This window comes from Erpetoichthys calabaricus, chromosome 11 (genome assembly GCF_900747795.2).
Source record: "Erpetoichthys calabaricus chromosome 11, fErpCal1.3, whole genome shotgun sequence".
Classification (NCBI taxonomy): Eukaryota; Metazoa; Chordata; class Cladistia; order Polypteriformes; family Polypteridae; genus Erpetoichthys; species Erpetoichthys calabaricus.
Genome location: NC_041404.2, coordinates 13,138,987 through 13,162,644, shown reverse-complemented (window position 1 = coordinate 13,162,644; position 23,658 = coordinate 13,138,987). Strand labels below are relative to the sequence as shown.

The 23,658-nt window shown below is 40.2% G+C and overlaps 1 protein-coding gene across 1 annotated transcript in view; it reads left to right on the top strand.

Moving 5' to 3' along the window:
• Positions 1-23,658, top strand: part of LOC114660186 (actin filament-associated protein 1-like 1) — an 88,018-nt gene that overhangs the window by 55,449 nt on the left and 8,911 nt on the right. Inside the window, exons 8-18 of the mRNA XM_028812707.2 lie at positions 997-1,176; positions 1,635-1,727; positions 2,256-2,349; positions 5,735-5,878; positions 6,193-6,404; positions 7,176-7,321; positions 7,743-7,821; positions 12,830-12,941; positions 17,937-18,101; positions 20,161-20,336; positions 20,424-20,552. Of these exons, the coding sequence (XP_028668540.1) occupies positions 997-1,176; positions 1,635-1,727; positions 2,256-2,349; positions 5,735-5,878; positions 6,193-6,404; positions 7,176-7,321; positions 7,743-7,821; positions 12,830-12,941; positions 17,937-18,101; positions 20,161-20,336; positions 20,424-20,552 (1,530 nt within the window). The remainder of the gene's footprint in view (positions 1-996; positions 1,177-1,634; positions 1,728-2,255; positions 2,350-5,734; positions 5,879-6,192; positions 6,405-7,175; positions 7,322-7,742; positions 7,822-12,829; positions 12,942-17,936; positions 18,102-20,160; positions 20,337-20,423; positions 20,553-23,658) is intronic.

The window sequence follows — 23,658 nt, the reverse complement described above, 5'->3', positions numbered from 1 at the left end:
TGGGGCACCAATGGCAAACTGCCAATTTTGGTATTCTCTGGTGATTGCCAATTGAATTGCACAGTGATTGGCTATGAACACAGGTCCCACTAGAGAACATCAGGCCACCCTCATAGAGTCTGTTTCTGACAGTTTGGTCAGAAACATGCACACCAGTAGCCAGCTGGAAGTCATTTTGTAGGGCTTTGACAATGATCCTCCTGTTTCACTTCGCACAAAGGAGTAGATACCAGTCCTGTTGCAGGGTTGATGCCCTTCCACAGCCCTGTCCAACTCTCCTCGTGTAATGGCCTGTCTCCTGGTATCTCCTCCATGCTCATGAGACTGTGCTGGGAGACACGGCAAACCTTCTTGCAATGTCACACATGGATGTGCCATCCATGAGGAGCTGGGCTAACTGTGAAACCTGAATTGGCTTCAGGTACCACCCCATTCTACAGGTAGTGAGAAGGACACTAGCAAAACGCAAAACTAGAGAAGAATCAATCAGGAAGGATAAGGATAGAGTAATTGTCTGTGGCCACCCCTTATAAAACCATTCCCATTTTGGGGGTTGTCTTGCTGTTGCCTGTCCAGTGCATGTGTTGTCACTTTCATTTGCACCAAAGCAGGTAAAGTTGATTCACAATCACTTATGCTTCTTAACTAGACAGATTGATATATTTGAAGCTTAATTGACTTGGTGTTAGACTGTGATGATTAAATGTTACTTTTATTTTTTGAGCAGTGTACATTGTGCCCTTTAGCTTCCACATTTAGCATTGTAAAGATAAAGCAAATATCATGACAAATGTCTTCAGCAGTCATTAGCCAATCCTGTTTCTCTGCCCAGTAACTAAAAAAAAAAATCAGTTGTAATCAAACTGGGTAGAGCAAAGGCTGCTGGCCCTATCGCTATATTAGATTCTGTCTTTCTGGCATGTAAGGAATTGAGGAAGCAAATTAATTTTTTATTTGCAAAAACTCGCTTTGCATTATCGCTGTACTATCTTTCAGTGCTACAAGAGCATCAAGGATCACTCACCACACACTGAGATGCCCCTTTGCACATGCAATGTGATCTATGTCCCAAAAGATGGCCGACGAAAGAAACATGAGCTACGCTTTGCCTTGCCAGGAGCAGAGGCCTTGGTGCTTGCAGTACAGAGCAAAGAACAAGCTGAGGAATGGCTGAAGGTAAAAAATTAATCAGAATCTGTGTAGGACTCGGGTGTTGCCTCTTCTCCCTCTCCTAAGATCCATTCTACCGCCCCTGTAAAATCTCAAATATGTTCTGTTAGCTCAGAAATCACAAAAGTTGGGACTCCAAACTAATGGGGCTTGTTAATCCTAGGGACAGAGTTCAGGTTGAAATGGCAGTCACAAAATTATTTGCAGAAAATAGTGTGCAATGCCATAGAGAACCAAAGACTGTGCTAACTGTGCAAAACACAAACTGTAATACAGTTCAACCTCTTTCTGTGCACTTCCCACTATCATTTAACATCAAATTAAAGTAGTGAAAAGAGGACCAAAAGCATAACAAGACAAATTAATTCTAGCTATTCATCACTTAATTACCAGCCATGTATAGATGACCGATAATCCTGGGATGAACACAGAGAAGTGTAATGTTTGACTTCCATTTCTTACAGGTCATCCGAGAAGTTAGTAGTCAGTGCAATGGGGCATTTGCTGTTGAAGGATCCACTTCACCAATAATTCTACGTAAACTGGAATTGGAAAAGGTGAGTCACATACACAGGTGTCCAGCTGCACTTGTAAAAGTTCAGGAGGTAAGTAAACAACAAGTGTACCATCTTTGAGCACAAGAGTTTGTCTCCCTTCTCTGTGTGTCTATCCTGTACTTATGAGAAGGAGAAAGTTAAGTAAGCTGTGTAGCAAGCTTACCATGAATTCCAGTTCTGACATTGGCTTAGAGCAAAGTGTGAATAGTATCCAGAAGGGATTTATACCCACCAGAGGGCTGGCACATGCACACTCTTTAGTCAGTCAATATTAATATGGGAGTCCGGAGAACACCAATACTATAATTTTTAGCTTGGAGTCTTCAACCCTGTTGCAGAAGTTGCTTATTTGTCATCACTCTTGATGCAGAAGTTAGCTGATGAAGCGTTTGTAGGTTTTGTGTTTCTGTTAGAGTTTGCCCCCTGAAGCATACACCTTATGACAATGGGGGAAAATGAATCTGTGTAATAAACATCAGCAGTTGTGATTCTGCATCCTAACACTTTATCCTTTGTATTTTCACTCAGAGGCTATCACAGGAAAAGCAGACCTCAGATTCAGACAGTGTGGCCACAGCAGACAATGGGAGTGTGGCCAATGGAAAAGACAGCCGGGAGCAGAGTAAGACTTCATCTTTGTTTTTAAAGATCATTTCATGTCTAAAATCAGACAAGTTCATCCAATCAAAGGTCACTTTGTATGACCAAAATATGTGCAGTACTGGCTGCCCTTTAAGTTTTATGACAGTGATTGACAAACTCAGCAGTTGCCTTCAGATGAGATTGTTAGTCTACAAGAGGTGTAACTGGGAACATTTCATCTTCCATTTACAAGTATAGATTCAATGGTCTGAGTGAAATGAAACAGGGAAGGGCTGGTGTGACTGAAAGGTGAATGTTTTATTAGCCTTTCTATAGATATTGTGGCCTTGTGGCTAAAGCATTGGACTGCTGTGTACAGTCGACCCTCGTTTATCGTGGGTAATCTGTTCCAGACTCTACAGTGATAAATGAATTTCCACGAAGTAGGATTCTTTATTTATAAATCGAATATTTTCACAGTTAGAGCATAGAAAACCTGTTTACGACCTTCTAAATACGTTTTTTAACATTATTAGTGCCCTCTAGACATGAAATAACACCCTTGTAGAGACAGGGACTTTTAAACACTGGAAACAAACATTTGTCTCTTTTTTCAAAAGTTTAATCTGTGCTCCATGACAAAACAGAGATGATAGTTCCGTCTCACAATTAAAAGAATGCAAACATATCTTCCTCTTCAAAGGAGTGCACGTCAGGAGCAGATAATGTCAGAGTGAGAGGGAGACAGAGAGAGAAAAGCAAACAATCAAAAAATCAATAGGTGCTTTTAAGTATGCGAAGCACCGCCCGACAAAGCAGCCGTAAGAAAGGGAGCAATGTGAAGGTAGTCTTTCAGCATTTTTTAGAGGAGCGTCCGTATCCTCTAGGCCAGTGTGCAAACAGCCCCTCTGCTCACACCCTCTCTGTCAGGAGCAGAGAATGTCAGAGAGAGAGAGAGAAAAGCAAACAACCAAAAATCAATAGGTGCTATTCAGGCTTTTAAGCATGCGAAGCATCGAGCGGGAAGCATATATATCATTGAGGAGTTTTATTTAATACATAATACGTGCTCTGATTGGGTAGCTTCTCAGCCATCCGCCAATAGTGTCCCTTGTATGAAATCAACTGGGCAAACCAACTGAGGAAGCATGTACCATAAATTAAAAGACCCATTGTCCGCAGAAATCCGCGAGCTAGCGAAAAATCCATGATATGTATTTAGATATGCTTACATATAAAATCCGCGATAGAGTGAAACCACGAAAGTCGAAGCGCAATATAGCGAGGGATCACTGTAATTCCAAAAACTACCTGACTGCATGACCCTAATCCATTTCTTTATCAGTAATATATATCAATGCTCATATTGTAGAAATGTTTAAAACAAATGCATTTTACCATGTCAGAAGGTCCATCATAGACTCAAAGACACAGGTGTTCCCAGACTGCAAACATGTTACTATAAACAAGCAACAAAATTGAGAAGGTAATAGCAGAGCTGAGACATAAACACAATGCACTACAATACGGTTATACTGAACAATGGGGTATCTTTTTAAATGTGGGATAGCCTTAAGTGCCACAAATATCTTAAGAAATTCCTGTGAAGGAGAATCTAGTAAAGACGGTAATATTTTCAGCCACTAAGCAGAAACTGTCTGGTTGACTTTACTGCTACACCCATGGCCATACACCCTGCTGCTGATCGGAATACTATGCTGCCATTACACAAACTGTGAATCCATTAAGCTACTTTCTGCATATGTCTTTGCATTGTCTGCTTCTTTGGTTCTTACTTTCTGACTTGACAGATGTTTTAAAAAAACTCTGTATCAGGTTTAAACTTTAACCACACTGTGTGCATCTTGCTTTCTTTCATGTTTTGTGGGGTCCATTATACTCGTTTAGAGCAAAATGACCAGTCATAGAGACAGAGTGAGCAGCCAAGAAGAAATTAAGCCCCAATTTAGAGTGGTGACAGTTCACAGTGACTCAGTGGCAGATATCAGAAAAACAGCTTAAGTCAAGCATCCTTTTTGTTGACTATCAATTAATTAAAATGAATAAACCAAGTAAATCAGTGCAGAAAAAATATGAGCCCTGGACTCTAAAAGGTTGAACAAGGACAAAGGAAGGGAGAATATTTGTAACTGGGGAGTGACTCATTGGCTCACGACATGTTAATCACTCCCAGGCTCTTGAGCCTTAGATACATGCCAGTTATTAATTTATTTGTTGTTTTGTTTTTGCAAGTTACAAGGGTCTGCAAAGTATCCAGAAATTGTATCTGCTCCTGAGTGCTGGGATGGCAGGGCAGCAGTGACTGAGATATAACTGGAGGACATTTTTTATTTCATTATTTATCTGATAACTTTTACTTAAAGTCTTCTCTTTCTTCGTATTAGTGAGCTGGCTTATATGTGTGGTAGTTTTGCAATGCTGTCATCTTTTGCTTTCCAGCATACCTGATCAGGTGTGGGTTGTCTTAAGTACAACAACCAAGTTGTTCTTTCTAAATAATTTCCTATTATGGCTGAGCCATTCCTTCTGAAGTATAGTTGTAGATAGTTCCGCTCCAAATTAGCTTGCAATGAATGGCTTTTTTCCTCTCTTCAGTCAAATTATTGATGAATGTGCAGAAATTGACTGGACTAGCCAGCTCAGCTAAAGCAGCAGAAACACAGAAAAAGATTGGCAAGCTGCCTCCCCCAGGGAGGAACCTCATAGGGATGACACATTCATATGTCTGTTTGTTTGTGATCACACTTTCCAATCCTTCAGTCACACTTGGAGCTTCTCTCATCCCCTTTGGGCCATACTGTGCCCATGAATCAAAAATGCCTGTTTACAAGCAGCAACACCAACATTAGAGATAAGAAGTACAAAAATTAAAAAACATCTAGGCTGGTAGTTTTGCCTCAAGATAGAGAGGGGATAGCACTTATCTTAATGGTAGCCAACTGTCGATCACTAAAAATAACTTCTGTGTGTTACAGGAATGATATTGCAGCCCACCTAATCAAGGCTGTAGGTTAGGAAATATTGCCTTTTTAGGACTGTAACCACTAATACAACAAAACTCAAAAAATAAAAGAAGAAGAAAAGCATTATTTCTTCATCAGAGAAGTATGTAGGAAAGCTACATGATAAGGTTATTTACATATTTGCATTTCAGAGACATGCATTAAAAGAGGTCTTTAAAAGAAGCTGTTAAATTCTGAGCATTGAATAAATTTAACATAACATTATGTACCGGGGCGACAATCTCTAGTCAGTTCTGAGCTTCAAACCAGAAGGCATATTCATCTCTCCCAGTAGAAGCTCTTCAGCAGTAAGGTGAGGGCTTTATGATGTATGCTGTAACAGTGCCGGTAGAGCTGCTTAAGGGCATCCACTCATTCCCCATTTATTATATCTGATGGCAGCTAAGGGAAAGAAAGGAAGTCTGGCAGAGCTGAAGGGATCCGTAAGCCGGGCAGCAGGAAAGAAAATTACCAGAATCATCAGCTTTTCAAAGAAGAAACCAGTGGCACCAGAAGATCCCCCGAGTGAGGACATTCCCTGCAGCGGTCAGTATTGAAACAATATACAGAAAGGCTCCCCTGTGGCCTGGTACATAGTTTTTAACTTAAAATGCTGTCATTTTCCTTCTGCATGAAATCTTCTGTCTTACACATACACATCAGGAGGTTGTTTATTTGGTGTTAACTGGTATTTCAGTCAGTAGATGTGGTTCAAAACATTTTGAATACCCAACCCATATACGTGACTTAAGACTCTTCACTGTGTCTCTTAGATTTTTCTTCAAATTAAGTTCTTCAGAGGCAACTTAGCACTTAAAGCAGTCTAAGTGCATTCTTGTGCTTTCTTACATGTGTTTCAGGATATCTGAATGTGTTGGTTAATCAGTGCTGGAAGGAACGCTGGTGCCGCCTGCAGAGGAATACACTTTACTTCCACAAGGACCCCACTGATCTGCGTACTCGCATCAATGCCGTTACACTGAAGGGATGTGAGGTGGTTCCAGGCCTTGGTCCCAAGCACCCATTTGCTTTTCGGCTTCTTCGTCATGGCAATGAGGTGGCAGCTTTAGAGGTATATAGACAAGAGTGGAGAGAACTGCTTATGCTACACTGTATAGCATTCACGCTTTAGAACACTCATCATCCATTCAATCGTTTTGAATTTGGAGCCCTTGGTGTGTCTTCCTTTGAGCTAAGTGCCAAACATTGGAGGATTCACTATAACAAAACAAAAAAGCTAAGGCTGACAACAACATAATATCAGACCTCAAGGCAGCACTCCAGTTTCAGTTCCAGCTGAAAAAAGAGTTCTGCTTACATAAAGGACCTTGTTTTTATGCTATGCAACATTATTGTATTCTGATTAGCATTAGAGTTGTGGCTCATGTTCACAGGAGTAATAATATTTATTGTTATTTTTATTGTACATTTTTTAACAGCTTTATCCAAGCTGATTTACAAGTTTAGAATAATAGTTTATAGATATTTTTTGTAAGTGAATCCCAGGTGGGTCAAGGCGCTTGCCCAGTGTCGGACAATAAGCAGAGGCAGAAATTAAATTGATACCCTTGTAGTTTGAAGACTCCTGTCTTAACTCTTGCACGACAATACCTGCTTATATGTTGGGTCACTGTTGGGGATTTATAAACTCAACACAGCACTTTGCTAGAGTAACATTCAGTGGGTGCATGTGAGTACATTGGACACTTGCGCCACAAGAAAGTAAAATGGCGGTCATATGTCAACTTTGTGCCAACACCCTAGACTGTACAGAGTCCCCAATTCAGGGTACTTCAATTGTGATAACACTAGGTAATGCAGCTGCTGCTGTTTACTTCCTTAGGCTGCTTCTTCCGAGGAGATGGGGCGCTGGCTGGGACTGATCCTGGCGCAGACAGGATCCTCCACCGATCCAGAATCTTTGCACTATGACTATGTTGATGTGGACACAATAGCCAACATTGTGAATGCCGTAAGGCATTCCTTCATGTAAGTGGGTGTGTGGGCTTACCTACTTACATCTTACTTTTTAACAACTTTGGAAGTGTGTACACAGAGCTGTACTATACATTTCATCTTTCATTAACCCAGGCCTCTTTAACAGTGTTTAGTTTTTGGCACCTTCTAACAACTAATGCACGTAAAACAAATGTTTTGTAGAGAGAGAAACACAGGATATAATTCAGGTGTTGTTATGTAAAGGCAGCATTTGACACAAAATATTAAGATAATTCTTCACTCTGCAATTCTCAGAATATGAATCACTCATTAGGAAACTTCGGCTAATGCTAAAAGATTATACAGCAGACACATAATGCTTAGCACCTAGGACTGTGGTCTGCTTTCAGTTGCTGTTTGGAACTGGTATTGTGTGTCTAGATATTTTAACCACTTATTGTCAATCCCATAGGTGGGCCACTTCTTCTTACAGTTCAAGAGGGCCCTCCGATGGCAGGACCTATGATGAGGTTTCCATTGAAGAGGACCAGGTAATTCTCTAATGTTGTGAAATTATTGCTGATTTCTGCAGTGGTTGATGCCATTATCCTTTCTTAATCTAAGCAGTGACTCCATAAGGTTCATTATTTTGGGTATGTGTTTATATCCAAACACATCCTAACTACAGGGTCACGGGGGTCTGCTGGAGCCAATCCCAGCCAACACAGAGCGCAAGGCAGGAAACAAACCCCACCGCAGGGCACGCACACACACACACCCACACACAAAGCACACACTAGGGACAATTTAGAATCGCCAATGCACCTAACCTGCATGTCTTTGGACTGTGGGAGGAAACCGGAGTACCCGGAGGAAACCCATGCAGACACGGGGAGAACATGCAAACTCCACGCAGGGAGGACCCGGGAAGCAAACCCTGGTCTCCTAACTGCGAGGCAGCCCACTGCACCACCGTGCCGCACTATGTGTTTATATTTGAAGTAAAATATCCCTTAGACATAGATAGATGTGCATGTCTTATATATATATAATATTATATTATAATTCTGTCTCTAATAACTGCCACTCTGAAGGTTGAAATGGTTTAATTTTTTATAAGGAAAGGTGTGAACAGATGTCTCCAAAGTGACAACAGCATTCCCTCACTTCTAAAACAGAGTAAATTTTTAAAACAACACCACAAACACTTTTAACTGTGGGGAGTTTTAGAATGAAATCACTGAAGCATGTTATTTTTGTATGAGTGTGTATTGCCTCTATCAGCCCACCTGACCAGAGTGCATCTGGACACCAAATGACAGAGTGGCTTGCTTTTCCCAGAATTCCTAAGTCCTTATGAGTGCAAGTAACATACTGAAAAAAAAAACAAAGCTTAACTACAGCATATGTGACCTTCCCATCTCTGTACAAGAGTTCAGTATGGCTCAGCATAAATCCAGAAGGAACATCCTCCTCCAAGATGCTCTGCCAAGAAGAGAGCTGGAAAGAAGGCAGAGAGGAAAGGAAAGTTCCCACTAGCCAAACCCAGAAAATGCAGGTGGAGACAGGGTGTGCCCCAGGATTTCCAGATGAGCACAGACCCTGTGGTTTGCAGGCAGGTCAGATTTCTCCAGCCCCCTTGCTGCTCATGCTCCTACATCTCTGTATGGGAAACGTGGGAGCGGCCTGGGAAACTTTTTCCCCCACTTATAATGTTGTTATAATGCTAACATCTTCACAGCTAAAGAGGCTCAATGCAGTGCTGACCGTCACTGAGACCCATGTTGAGTTCCAACATATTACCTCTGTCTGTGTGAAGATTACATGCTCTCTCCAAGTCCACAGTGGTTTTCAACCACGCACTGTGGTTGTCTTTTTGGTGACTCCAAGGGCTCTGTGTGATTATGCAGCATCCTGTCCTTTTCCTGTCTTGTACTCGATGCTTACAGAGTAGGAACTTTAATGGAAACAACACAGTATAGAAAATAGAGTAATAGATGGCTGTTTAAGTCCACTAAGCATTATAACAAGATAAAAAAAGACTCTGCATCCGGACCTCTCAGGTCATTGTCTTACTTCCAGTATGGTCCTTAAGCAAATCACTTCACCCTTTGTTTCTCTGCACGTCTCAGTTTAATCGTTCATTCACTTTGTATAAATCACTCAATCTACCCTTCACAGGCTCCTCCTGGGCTGCATCTGCTTCACCTCAGCAAAAGTTCATCTGTACTTAATGTCTAATGAGCTTCAGTCACCACTTACTTGAGAAGCAGATTCTCAGTTTGTCCTAGTTTATCTTAACTTCCAGTTTGAACACTACCTACCAGTGTGTCATGGTTGCCCACATTTCAGCTGTTTTCTTTCTAAGCTCAACTTCTGTTCCAGTGAGCAGAGGTTGAAGTCAGATGATTCCTAGTTCAAGCCTTGACAGTCTTTGAGTCTAGTCCAGTGGTAGTCAACCTGGTCCCTACCGCCCACTAGTGGGTGTTCCAGCTTTCATGGTGGACGGTAGTGGAGCAACCAAATGGCGCTGTGATTACATACTATTGTCGCCCACAAACTAGCTGTTCGTTGTTTTATTACCCCGTAGACAAAGAACTCCATGGTTCGACACTTCTGTCTATGACAGAAACTGCCAGACAATGGAGACACCAATTAACTCATATTTTCGTCTCGATTCCAGGATTTTAGGGTAATAGGGTGACATTCTAGGAACCCCCCCTTGGACTGCCAAAACTAGCCGATGTCTCGCTACTTCGCCCCGATCGCAAAGAAGTGATGCCACTGGCCAACACCCGCTACATAAAATTTTATAAAACGCACAACCATGGATACTCACTAACTTAGTCTCGTCTCGACAAACTCTCGCTCAACCACAACACTTGTAACGTCCAGCAATCCTCAACTTAGAGGTACCCAGCATTTGTTACTCTGTCAACACATTCATCATTTCAACGTACGAGGAGCTACAATTACTACATCCTGATCCTGACTCCAAACGGCTGTTGTTGGATCCATATATCTTTCAACATTACGGTGTGACGAAAACCTCGCGGGATCGTGATAGCCAGCGCCTTGACTGACCATTCATGTCCAACGTATGCTGTGCTGTCAGCGACCGGAACGCCTGATCCTGCCTGACCAACGCCAGGAGACGAGAAGAACGTCTCGCATACCAGATCGGAAAAGTGCGCAGCCTTCCAAAAGTCGCGACCACGCAACAACAGACTTCAAGCACATAAGTTTTGTTCACGTTACGTAAGTGAAGCTAAATCGTTACGTAATCGAAACTAAAGTCAGTACGTAGTTAAATTTCTGAGAGCAAGTACGTGCTTACAGCTTCAAACAAAATATTGTGAAATATCGTGAGCCCATGTCTCAAAGAAATACGCACATGGCTATTCACCAGAGTATCTGAAGATGGGTTTCATAGAATCTGTTGCAAATAAACAACATCCAATGTGTTTGTTGTGCCATAAAACATTATCCAGTAAGGCAATGAAGCCAAGTCGATTGCGAGAACATCTTTCTACAAAGCATCCAAATGACAAGGACAAGCCCATTGAATATTTTCAGGAAATATATAAAAAATTTCAAAATTGTTCAACTATCGTTGCATCATTTAAGAAACAACATACAACAAACGAAGATGGATTAATTGCCACTTATTGCATTTCACAATTAATTGCAAAAAGTGGAAAAGCTATAATATTGGAGAAACTGTAATAATACCCTCTATAAAAGAATTTATCTCAACAGTAATGCATCAGGATATACCTCAAATTTTAAAAACGTTGCCCCTAAGCGATAGCACAGTAAAGCGACGAATTGATGAAATGGCAGTTAATGTTGAAAACAAACTTATAAGTATTCTCCAAAACTCTTCATTTTCCATGCAATTGGACTAATCTACCATTGCAGATAATGATGCTTTATTGATGGCATATGTACGCTATTTTGATGAAAACAATATATTACGAGAAGAAATGCTATTCGCAGTAAATCTCATCACAGATACAAAAGGATTATCTATATTTAATACTGTGAGAACATACTTTACAAAAAATAATATTCCGTTGAATAATATTGTTGCATGCGCTACTGATGGAGCACCATCAATGGTAGGTCGCTATCGTGGATTTGTTGCTTATTTGAAGCAGGAAGTGCCAAATGTTTTATGTATTCATTGTGTGGTGCACAGACAACATCTTGTAGGAAAACATCTAAGTACAAGTCTCCATTCATCATTAACTATAATAATTCAAGCTGTAAACAAGATCAAATCCAATGCAAAGAATGATAGAATGTTTCGGCAGCTTTGCCAGGACAATAATGAAGATTTTATTAAGTTACTTTTGCACACAGAAGTTCGGTGGCTATCAAAGGGTACATCTTTGGCTAGATTTGTAGCATTATATGATAGTGTCATACAATTTTTTGAAAGTAATAATGAGACCAATCTGTGTCAACAGTTAAAAACAGTAAAGAATGATGCCTTTTACTTGGCAGATATTTTCAAGAGATTTAACGATGTCAATTTGCAGCTTCAAGGAGCTAATAAAACTCTTATAGGTTGCCAAAGTATTGTGCTATTATTTATTGACAAACTTGAACTACTTCGTCATAATCTATTGAAGAGAGAATTTCATCAGTTTCCTCAATTATCATCTATAAAAGATGATGTAACTCCAGAGGATATTGGCAGATTCAGTAGCCACCTCAACGAACTTAAATTGGACATGGAAAAACGATTGAAGATATTTTGAAATTGAAGGTATATGACTGGATGAAAAATCCTTTTACCGCAAATATTGAAGAGGCTGAAACAACTTGCCAAGAAGAACTGTTAGAAATTAGATATGATGAAGAAAGTAAACATAAATTCAACAGTGGTGGATATGAAAACCTATGGCAAAATAAAACAATGCCGGTCTTATATCCAAATATGTGGAAAATGGTATTCAGTTTATTGATACCTTTCCCTACCTCATATCTTGTGGAATCAGGATTTAGTGCTGTTAATCATATTATGACCAAAGAAAGAAAACGCCTGAATATTTCCGAAAGGGGAGACCTTCGTTTGTTCCTCACAAAAATTGAACCGGATATTCAATATTTAGTTTCCCAGCATCAGCCTCAGGGATCCCACTAATAATTCAATTAACTAATGTAATTTCTATGTATGCAAAGTATAAATAAAAAGATAGATTTAACTATAGTAAGTTGTTTTATAGAGATTTATTTTGCCAAACTTAGCGAAAATCCGACATAAAGTACTTGGTAATTATTATTATATGCTTTAACTTGCTGTAACTCTGCTTTATAAATTTTATAAAGTAAAGTTACTTCCCTACTTTATAAATCACCATTACTGTGGAACCGGTGGGCGGTTAGAAAATTTTACTACTAACAGAGATACAAAAGTAGTAGTAGGGCGGTAGGTATAAAAAGGTTGACTACCCCTGGTCTAGTCTGGGTTTAGAAAGACTGCGTCATAAGGTAAACATTGTATCTTTTCCCATTTCTCTAATTTGTGTCTTTTTTTAACAGAATTTCCAGGTATCAGGACCCAAGTGCTCCGCTGCAAACCAAGTCAAGCGACATTCATCCTTCTCCAGTAAAGCATCACAGAAGATTGACCCCCAGGTCACAATCAAGCGTCACGCATCAAGTAAGTGTAATATATTGATGGCCCCATAAACAAAAACATTGCCATTGTGTATGTCCTTTGCAGTTCAAAAGACTTCGCTAAAAATTAAGGGATAGATAACATTTTTTCACATTCTTTATTTTAGTAGAATTTTCTCTCCTTTCATCCAGTCATAAGCAACATGTGTATGGCAACAGTACATTGTTCCAAGTTATCTAAACACCCAGTTTCAGCTTTGATTACGGGTGTGCCCAGGTCACCCCGTCCAAAAAAATGTTTTGAGCGTTTTGGACTTCTCTTTTTGTGTGTAAATTTATGAAAACAGGACATTACCAATTCAGTTGATGAGGGTCTGTGAGCCTTGACAACAGACATACAAGGCATGTTTTCTACTGCCACAGGTTTGTACCTTCTCAGGTGACCAGGATCAAAAAGTTTCATATTATAATTTTTTGTAAAAAAAAAAAAAAAATGGATCTGGTTAAAATGCTGCCAGTAGCATACAGTCTCTAAAGGAGTGCAGATTGTTCTACTTCTGATGGAAGTGTAAACATTGTGCAAATTCGTACAATACAATACAGTTTATTTTTATATAGCCCAAAATCACACAAGAAGTACCGCAATGGGCTTTTGACAGCCCCCCAGCCTTGACTGTCTAAGAAGACAAGGAAAAACTCCCACAATAATCCTTGTAGGGAAAAAAATGGAAGAAACCTAGGGATAGGCAGTTCAAAGAGAGACCCCTTTCCAGGTAGGTTTGGTGTGCAGTGGGTGTCATAAAAAAGGTGATCAATACAATACAAAGAACACAACACAAGTAATCATCAATGCAATATGATAATGCAATAGAAATATTACAAGTACAGAGCAGAATTCAACACTAGATGATCCCATAATACGATTTGGATTTGTTCAGAGTCCTGAAGACCTCAGCCATCAAGCTACCTACCCCTATTGGACATTCCACAGCTGAGTCAGTGCTGGGCCAGCCAGTCTGAGGAAAGAACCCCTCTACCCGATAATTCCTGTGATTCTCCATCAGTGATGACTTTACCTTAGACAGGCCAAACAACTTGGCAGGTGGGCAGTGGCACCAAGTGCATACCCCATATATATTCTCATTAAATTATGAATACAGTTCATTCAGAAAACATTCAGATCCCTTCATTTTCTGAACAGTTTATTGTGGTTGAGTCTTCTTGGGTAAGTTTCTATAAGCTTTACACACCTGGATTTGGACAGTTTACCCCATTCTTCCTGGAAGATTGAGAACCCCTTTTCTATGAGGTTTAAGTCTGGGCTTTGGCTGGGCTACTCAAGGACAGTCAGAGACTTTCCATGAAGTCTTGGTTGTATTCTTTGGGTCATTGTCATGCAGAAACATAAACCATCACTTCAGTCTGAGGTCACGTGCACTCTGAAGCAGGTTTTCTTTAAGGACTTCTCTGTGTTTGGGTGCATTCACCCTTCCCTCAATTCTGACCAGCCTTCCTTTCCCTGTCCCTGAGAAGCACTGTGATAGCATGATGCTACCATCAACATGCTTCTTTAATGGGATGATATTAGGCAGGTGATGAGCAATGCCTGAACTTTGCCAGACATAATATTTGGAGTTCTGCCCAAAGAGTTACATTTTTGTCTCATCAGACCAGTGAGTCTTTTTTCTCATGCTGTCAGGGTCTTTTAAACTGTCAAATGCATTTTACTTCTGTCTATCCACACTTCCATAAACACCTGATTGATGGAGCACTACTGGGATGTTCATCCCTCTAACAAGTTCTCCCATCTCAGCAGTGGACTTCTGAAGCACTATTAGAGTGACCATTGAGTCCTTGGTGACTTCCAAGCCCAAAGCCCTTCTTATCCAGTTACTCAGTTTGGCCAGACTAGGAGGAGTCCCGGCAGTTCCATACTGCCTCCATTTCACACTTACTGAGGCCGCTGTGCTCCTGGGAACAGTCAGAGCTTTAGAATGGTTTTATTCCCTTGCACTGATCTATGTATCGGCACTATTGGTTTGTGGAGGTCTACAGAGAGTTTCTTGAACTTCATGGCTTGGTTTTTGTCCTGATACGCTGTGTTAAATGTAGGACCTCATATATGTAGTACATGTGTGTGCTTTTCTAAATGATGTCCTGTCAATTCAGTTTGCTACAGGTTAACTCCAGTCAAATTCTAGACACATCTCAAGGAGAATTACGGCAAACAGGATGCACTTGAGCAAAGTTGGAGTGTCACAGCAAAGGGACTGAGTACTTTTATAAATGAGAGATTTTAGTTTTTGAGTTTTATTAAATTTGCTAACTTTTCTGAAAACATGTTTTCACTTTGTCATTATGGGTTATTGAGTGTTTATTGATGGGCAAAAATGGTAAACATATCCATTTAAATTAAATATAGAAAACAATGAAGTGTTCAGAAAGTGTCCCAGTCTGAATACTTTCTGAATCCACTGTACATATGTGTGTCTATAATATGTAGTAACGGTTATGTAGGGAGTGCCACACAAGTGACTATTCTGTAGGCACAAGAATAAATGGAATGAAGATGGAGAATTTTTTCCAGATCTCTGGGTGGCAAGAGAGAGCCCCTGTATGTAACAGGTAAAGCTTTGCAGCAGGTTTTAGAGGGCATGCAGCACTGACACTGTGAAGTGTGTCTAAACGTTTACAGTAACTGCGCTGTGAAGCTCAGGGCTCCAGGGAGACCTGGGACCGCCAAGGGGTATGATATTAGGCGAAGGAGAAGGCCACAGGACTTTCTATGGGTCTCCCTAAACACAGACACGGCTCCAGGGACTGACTCTGAAGTAGTTTCAAATGGGACCATAAAACTGTTCCTTTCCCAGAATGCCTTAAAACCAAGTGGGGTGACTTTTTGGGTACTTGATCCCTGTGTTTTTGGATGTTGAGGAAGAGAGCAAGTCACCCCACCTGATAAAGGATTCTAAGTCCTTCCCTAATACAGTACCTGTTTCCACAACCAGAACTTTGTTTATTTGATGTACTGTTTTTCCCCACCTACATCCCTGTTGTGTGCTTATTTTTGTAGTGAATAATTTATTTTTGAATAACAACCATATTTTACCATTTTGCTTTTTGCACAGGTAGCATGCGGAATTGCCCCGTCATAATAATGGGTGTGTACGCATGCAGTATGTATTATAATATTGGAGATGTGAATGTGCTCTTCAGCTGATTTGTGTTTCATGTGGCCCTGCGCTGACTATCCATCCATCCATTCATTTTCCAACCCGCTGAATCCGAACACAGGGTCACGGGGGTCTGCTGGAGCCAATCCCAGCCAACACAGGGCACAAGGCAGGGAACCAATCCCGGGCAGGGTGCCAACCCACCGCAGGACACACACAAACACACCCACACACCAAGCACACACTAGGGCCAATTTAGAATCGCCAATCCACCTAACCTGCATGTCTTTGGACTGTGGGAGGAAACCGGAGCGCCCGGAGGAAACCCACGCAGACACGGGGAGAACATGCAAACTCCACGCAGGGAGGACCCGGGAAGCGAACCCGGGTCCCCAGGTCTCCCAACTGCGAGGCAGCAGCACTACCCACTGCGCCACCGTGCCGCCCCTGCGCTGACTAATGCTGCAATATTCCCTGATTTATTGTCATCATATACTTGATTAAGTAAAGCCCTAAATGTTTAACTGAGTTGATTTTTTTTCTATCCAAATTAATAATAGCTTAATGTAGTTATTTCTGTTAATTTCTTAATTATCATCATGTATTCTAACAATCCAACAATAGGAGATTCTTAAGAAATGAAGGCTGAAATGTGAATTGCAGCTTGGAGAACAGTTTGCCTGTAATAATTAGCATGTGTGGTACATGGTGGATGCCTCTAAAGACACCTTCACTTTTTTCAGGAGGGTGGCAGCTTGAAGGAGCCATGCAGTCCTTATCAATGCTTTGTTTAATAATAGACAATCAACTAGTCGTGTGAACCTTAAAATTAACAAAGGAGGATATAACTGTAACCGGTCATTGCCAGTTGTCTATAACAGTTTACTTTGCGCTCAGTGCCTTTTAATTATTTGTTGCAGAGAGTGGCACTGTTTGCAGTGAAATTCTCTTGTGCGTATTTTGGTTAAGCATTACATGCCTTGTTTGCATAGATCAAGAAGATAAATGCATTGAATAATTAACCATTTCATAATTTATTTGTGCTTGTGTACATGCAGTAATTTTTGGTCTCTGTGCATGAGCTGGAATAATGGAAAGAAGCCACTTGTAACAGTTTATATTTAAGCAACGTTTCTCTGTAAGGTTTATGAACGTTTCTATACAAGCAGGGATGAAATACTGCTGTTGCTGCATTTGTCAAGGATTTCAAATGCAGGCATTCCAGCACTAGTATGACTTTCTCCAGGTGTCTTTATTTTAAAGATTCTAGTGACATTTAAAGAAAACAGTTCACACATAAAACGAGGAAAAAGTTTATAATGTAAACAAAAAATTGGGGAAAATGGAAACTTATGGTATTCTGTTTTAGGGATTAGGTACCCAGGTTTGTATTAAACTGAATCTTCCATTATCTATGTTAAGGCTACATTATATTCGAGTTCAACACTACGCAAACCAAGGTAAATTTACTATTATAATTGGCTTAAAGGATTTGGCTGTTACAACACAAATTTCTTAGTAAACACAATTTATTAGGATAGGATGATATTCAACTTTACCATGTAGCAAAGGGCCTGAAGTGCACACTGTAATGGAGTTAAGTTTTATTATGCAGATAGTCTTAATATATAAACACTGAAACAGGAACTCCTTTACATATTAATTGTTGTTACTACAAATGCATAGTAACCTCAGATTTATATCCTGCCGAATATATAAGGTAATCATCATATTACATAGCTTATCTGTGCTCAGACTGTGATGTATTGAACCTCTTAGTTACCACTCTGTGCAGAAATAGTATTATGTAAACGTGCAATGCAGACTGAACTCAATTCAAGCTTCTATTTGTTATTTTGCCACAGATGCAAACCAGTACAAATATGGGAAAAATAGGGCAGAGGAAGATGCCAGGAGGTATTTGTTGGAGAAAGAGAAATTGGAAAGACAGAAAGAAGAGATCAGGAATGAACTGTCTGTGCTGAGAAGGCAGAAGAAAGAGAAGAAAGACGCTCTGAAAAATTGTACAGGTACTGTGCCCTGCTCAGTGGTGTAACATAAGCCTTTCAGATAGGGTGTACAGAATGCAAAAACATAGGAATTTACTTATTTCTTGTTGGTGCCATTTGTTGTAATGCTATCAATGTATTACTCAATTATTGTGTATCATTCTTTGATGCCCATACTCTAATGATGTACTTACTTCATCAATGTGTATTCTGAATGGAGGGGCCATTTTAGCACCCCTTCTCTTGTCTCCTACAGCTCTTGTACCCTAATGCCCTTCAGTCAGACTTAAAGGACCACATCTCGGATACACCTCTTAATATTTCGTATGTGAAATAAAATGTTCTGTCTTCTCTTAAGTTAAAGGAATACTCCATCCAGAAGTGATATTTTTTTATGTTACTTTCCCCATGTAGTGTTGGTCAATAAAAAAAAATTTAATCTAATGATTTTATGGAGAAATTGTATGTCACGGAATGAAATTGAACAATTCCCAGTGGTGAGAAACTATGGACAATAGCAATTGATGTGAAAAACTTCCATGTAAAAAGAAAACAATTCCCATGCAACTCTGCACTTCAGTTCTGGAATATATGAGATAAGTTTAAGGATGAATTATTCTATCTATGAATCTGTTGGTGTATGAGGCCCAAAAGCTTTGCCCAGTTCTGTGTGAAAGGGAATTGTTAGTCTAACCCTCTCATTTCTTCTAGTGGTACACCACCTGTAGCCCGGGTACTGATAGAAGAGGTTTGTTGCAAAATAAAGATAGCGTGCTAAAGATAGGTGGGATTTGAAGTGTCCCCGAGTTCCACCTTCGTTATGTCTTTTTCTATATTTTTTATTACACAAAGTTGTCGTAAAAGCTGCTTTATAGAATTTTCATCTACTGAGATGTTTCCTGAATTCTGCTAATTTTCATCTCTAAGCCGGAACTGGTCAGCCCTCCCAAATAGTAAAATGGTCAATGAAGTATGTTTTCTGTTTTCACACCACTTCCTGTAGCAGTGTCACTTGGCTGCCAGCTTTTCTCATGGCTCTGTGTGAGAGAGTGTAGTGAAGCAGGTTTGGAAAAGCGAGTATGAAAGAAGCCTCCTTTGTATTTAAACAGGCAGTTAGTGTTTGTGGCGTGGAGGAAGAGGAAATCACCACCCTTTTCACATGTAGGTGCTCAGAATTATTTTTTAAATTCCTGGCAATTTCATTATTCGTTTAGTATATTACTTGTTACTGAGAAGTTCAGCAAAGGAAGGACTGGAGTTGACATTTTGAATTACAATATATTAAAGGGTTTTGATTAGTTTGCTGGTAACTTGTGTAAACACTTCACACAGACCGCATGCGGTCTGGCATTCAAACCTAGTATGTTAAATCCAAGAGGCAACAATGCTAACCAGTACACCACCATGTTAATTGAACAGTCCTCTTGAAAGTTAAACCATTATTGAAAGAGTATTTCATAAAAAGATCATGGGTTAATCACCAGGAACCATCCATCCTGCTTAATTCAGTTCAGGGTCACAGGGACCAGAGCCTATCATAGCAGCACTGAGAACAAGACAGAAACAATCATTGGAAAAGGAAAGAATGCCCAGTTCATCACCAAGCCCACTCACACACACAGCCACATTCCAGTCATCAATTAATCTAATAAATTCATTTTTGAGATGTGGGAGGAAAACAGAAAATCAGTGTATACATACAAATTCTACATGGTATTGGATACAAAGTAACTTGCTGTCAGAGATCAGCTCTCCCAGATGTACCACTGTGCCATCTTTTATCAGAGTTCAGTTTGGAGAAATCACGTTGGATTTGTGTTTTCAAAGAGCCGATGGGTTTTAAAGAAATCAAATCTTGTGATTGTGGTGGAGTGTGTGCAGGATTACAGTCTAGCCACATTACACTCAAAATACAGAGCAGAGATTCTAAATCCAATGGCATGTGATAGATTTCCAGTGGTCTCATTTTATATGTTTCAGCCTTCAGGGGGTCCAAGAGGGCTGGTCAGAATGCAAACAATTCTAGACAGCTGTTCAGTTACAAACTACAGTATACTAATATCCAGTTTCTGAAATACAGGGAAAATGAGGAATTTTCTAGACGATCAGATAACAAAGCTGGAAGAGGCCTGCAAAGAGAGGGAACGTGAGCGTGTGGACCTGGAGCTAAAACTGAGCGAGGTGAAGGAGAACCTGAAAAAGTCACTGGCTGGAGGATCTGTTAGTGCTTCAAGTGAGATGAAGCAGCATAAACAAGTAAGGCACCCCTGTTCCTCCAATGCATGCATACGAGTATCAGAGGATCTCTAAAGCAATGCTCATTTACGGTTTGTCTTTCTAAAGGTTTCCGGAAGTAACACTACCAGTGCCTATGCAGATTCACAGATTCCAGTAAACTGTGCATCAGAAATGAGGAAACGCACATCATCCCTCTCTAATGCTGTCAAGGGCACCGTCATGCAGAAGGCTAAGGTACTGGCACTCATGAGGGCACCTGGACTTCAGTGCCCAGATGCTAATGAATTTATGATTTTTTTTTTATTAATAGCTTACATAAGTTTGACTGATATTTTAAACAAATTAACTGGAGCAACTATTGGATAGGCTGGTAGGGGACTTTGGGTATTTGGCACAAAGAGTGTTTTACGATATTTTGCTGGAGAGAGTGCCGCTGTGAGATGGTAGCCTTGGGAAGTAAAGGAGAGTCTGTCCTACAATTTAACAGCAAAGGGGACTACCATCGGAGGTGGGTAAGGTCTCTATCATTTTCCAGGGTCTGTTCTATTAGTTCCTACCCAGAAGGGCCCTTTCTGGAGACCCTAAATGAATGCAGCTCCTTTGCCTCTTTCAGTATTATGGAGATCAATTCCCATATTTATCAAGCATTTCAGAGTAGGAAAATGGTCCTAACTTGCTCAAAAATCTCAGAGTGACACAAATTTGGTCCTACTCTTAGGAGTAGGAATAATAGTATTTAATCAGTTTTCCTAGTTTAGGAAACCATTCCTAACTTCACCAGAATTTAGAAGAGCTCATGATTTGTCCTGACTCACTAGGAGCTGCCAGAAGATGGCGTTCAGGCAGAAATCGGCACCCACATTCTGTGAAAAGCAGAATATTTTGAAAACATTGGACAACAATGAACTTGTAAAAAGACTGGCTGTTAGAACTAAACACAAGCAGACTAGACATTATCATATTTTTCTGCTTGTACAGAGTCTGGTTAACAGTCAACAGTAAATACAGATCTTATTTTCTTAAATGCTTCTGCTGTAATATAGGCTTATTCATTAATTTTTGTTGTTTAAATAATTTGGAAAAGGCAGCCACATCACAAACAGTTCAGGAACATTTAAGTGGCTCTACTCCTCCTAAAGAAGCTCCATATTTATCAGAAACTGACTTTTTTTAACTGACCAAAATTATTAAAAAAGTAATGAATCCCTGGGCCCCAAAGTGCTAAAGTGATCAAACATGACACAGGTCTGTTCTACCGTCCGTATATTTATGAAGTGCAAAAACAAAGTAATAAGAGGCGTACATTTTTATTGACCTCAGTTAAAGAGTGTTGTTAGCTTCCAATAGCTTAACTACATTAGGAAGAAACAGCATTGTGAAACTCTGTGACATAAAATAACCACCACTGGTAGCATGGGTCCAATTTGCATGGAAAACAGTTAACAAAATAGGTAAAATGTAAATAATAAGTCATTCCAAAACCATAACAAAAGAACATGTGAAGGTTGTTGGAACCTTTAACAATTTTTACAGATTTTGATACAAATGGCTAAGTATATCCTTTAGGCACTGATTGATAAGCTATTACAATATAAGTTAGCAGTAAATGTTAGTCTTTCAGATAGGTACAAGACTGCTGTGGGAGAAGAGCCGACTGTGTTTGCCTTCTTAAAATGTCTCATCCACACTTTGTCAGAGACGACACCATGTATACAGTGTGTGGCTGAATAAAAAAAAAGTTTTAAATAATGGTGGCGCAGTGGTAGCGCTGCTGCCTTGCAGTAAGGAGACCTGGGTTCACATCCCGGGTCCTCCCTGTGTGGAGTTTGCATGTTCTCCCCATGTCTGCGTGGGTTTCCTCCCACAGTCCAAAGACATGCAGGTTAGGTGCATTGGCGATCCTAAATTGTCGCTAGTGTGTGCTTGGTGTGTGTGTGTGCCCTGTGGTGGGTTGGTGCCCTGCCTGGGATTTGTTCCTGCCTGTGCCCTTTGCTGGCTGGGATTGGCTCCAGCAGACCCCTGTGACCCTGTTTTAGGATATAGCGGGTTGGAAAATGACTGACTGACTGACCAAATTAATGGAGACATTCCTGATGGCAGGTACAGTATATGTGATTTACAACAAAAGAAAGTACGATGAGTGGCTAGATACCCTCTATATACTGTATCTTCTTGTGTTTAAACTAACAATCTAGGTGATTGTAGAAGATCACGCACCACTTCATGACCCACTCTTTCATGACAGCGTGTTGTTTAAAGATGTTGTCTACAATCCTCTCCATATGCGCATTCATCAATCATAATTCATGAGCTTGAAGTGAAATTCATTGCTGAGAATGTGCAGTTGTCACTGCTCAAGCTTGACATCAGTTAAGACACAGTGACGGGTGTCAAACAGCCACTGGTTAAAGGTCATAATATATATCTTGAACAGAGTCTTATCTCAGTGAATCATTTATTGCTGATCCAAGTAGCTATTAAGTGATCTGTTCAGAGTTTCAAATGTCTTTAGGCAGTGGAAAATGTAGACATACTAAGTGCTGTGAAGGTTTGTCACAAAATCTTCATGTCCTCCTTTAGTGTTATTTCTCTAGAATTCCCAGATTATTTTGTTTGGAACCACTTTCACCAGCATCATTATACTTTCACATGTCTATCACCATTCTGTTATCAAATGGATTTTGTTCTTATGAGAATGCAGAATGCTTTCCCAAGGTTTTTTTGTTTGTTTGTTTGTTTTATGTGATGGTAGTATGGGTGAGATCATGATGATTCAACTCTGCCCAGACATTTCCTTTTATAATAACCTGAGTGTGTGTCCCTTTAGCAGCTACCATGAGCGTAACTGACTTTCAAAACTAATCATTTTTTGTATTTGGCCATGCTAATCTCCTATTCCAGTTTTCATGCCAACCTGACAGCTGCTTCTGCTTCTGGGTGTAACTTTTCTTTGTCACACAGTTTACTCAGTGAAGTTAATAGCAGGGATGTCAAGGTAACAATGAGATTCAACCTGAAGCTTTATTGGTACACTTCCCTGTCTGTTATTTACTTCTTCACATTTTATAATTCACCCTGCCTATCCACAGGCTCAAGCTTTGCAAGAGTAAACCTGTAATAGACACATTATGCTTTGTCTTTCTGGATAGACAATGGAGACACCCAGTTCAGGACTCAGTTGGATGTGGAGCAGCGTCAGCTGTGGCTAAACAAGCCAGTTCATGAGTGGCAGTCCTTGGCATGTCTGCTGCACAGAAAGGTTAATAGTTGCTGTTGGACTCTTTTGTTCAGCCACAGTGCAGTTCTCTTCTCCTTGGCCGTAGTGATGCTTAAACTTACA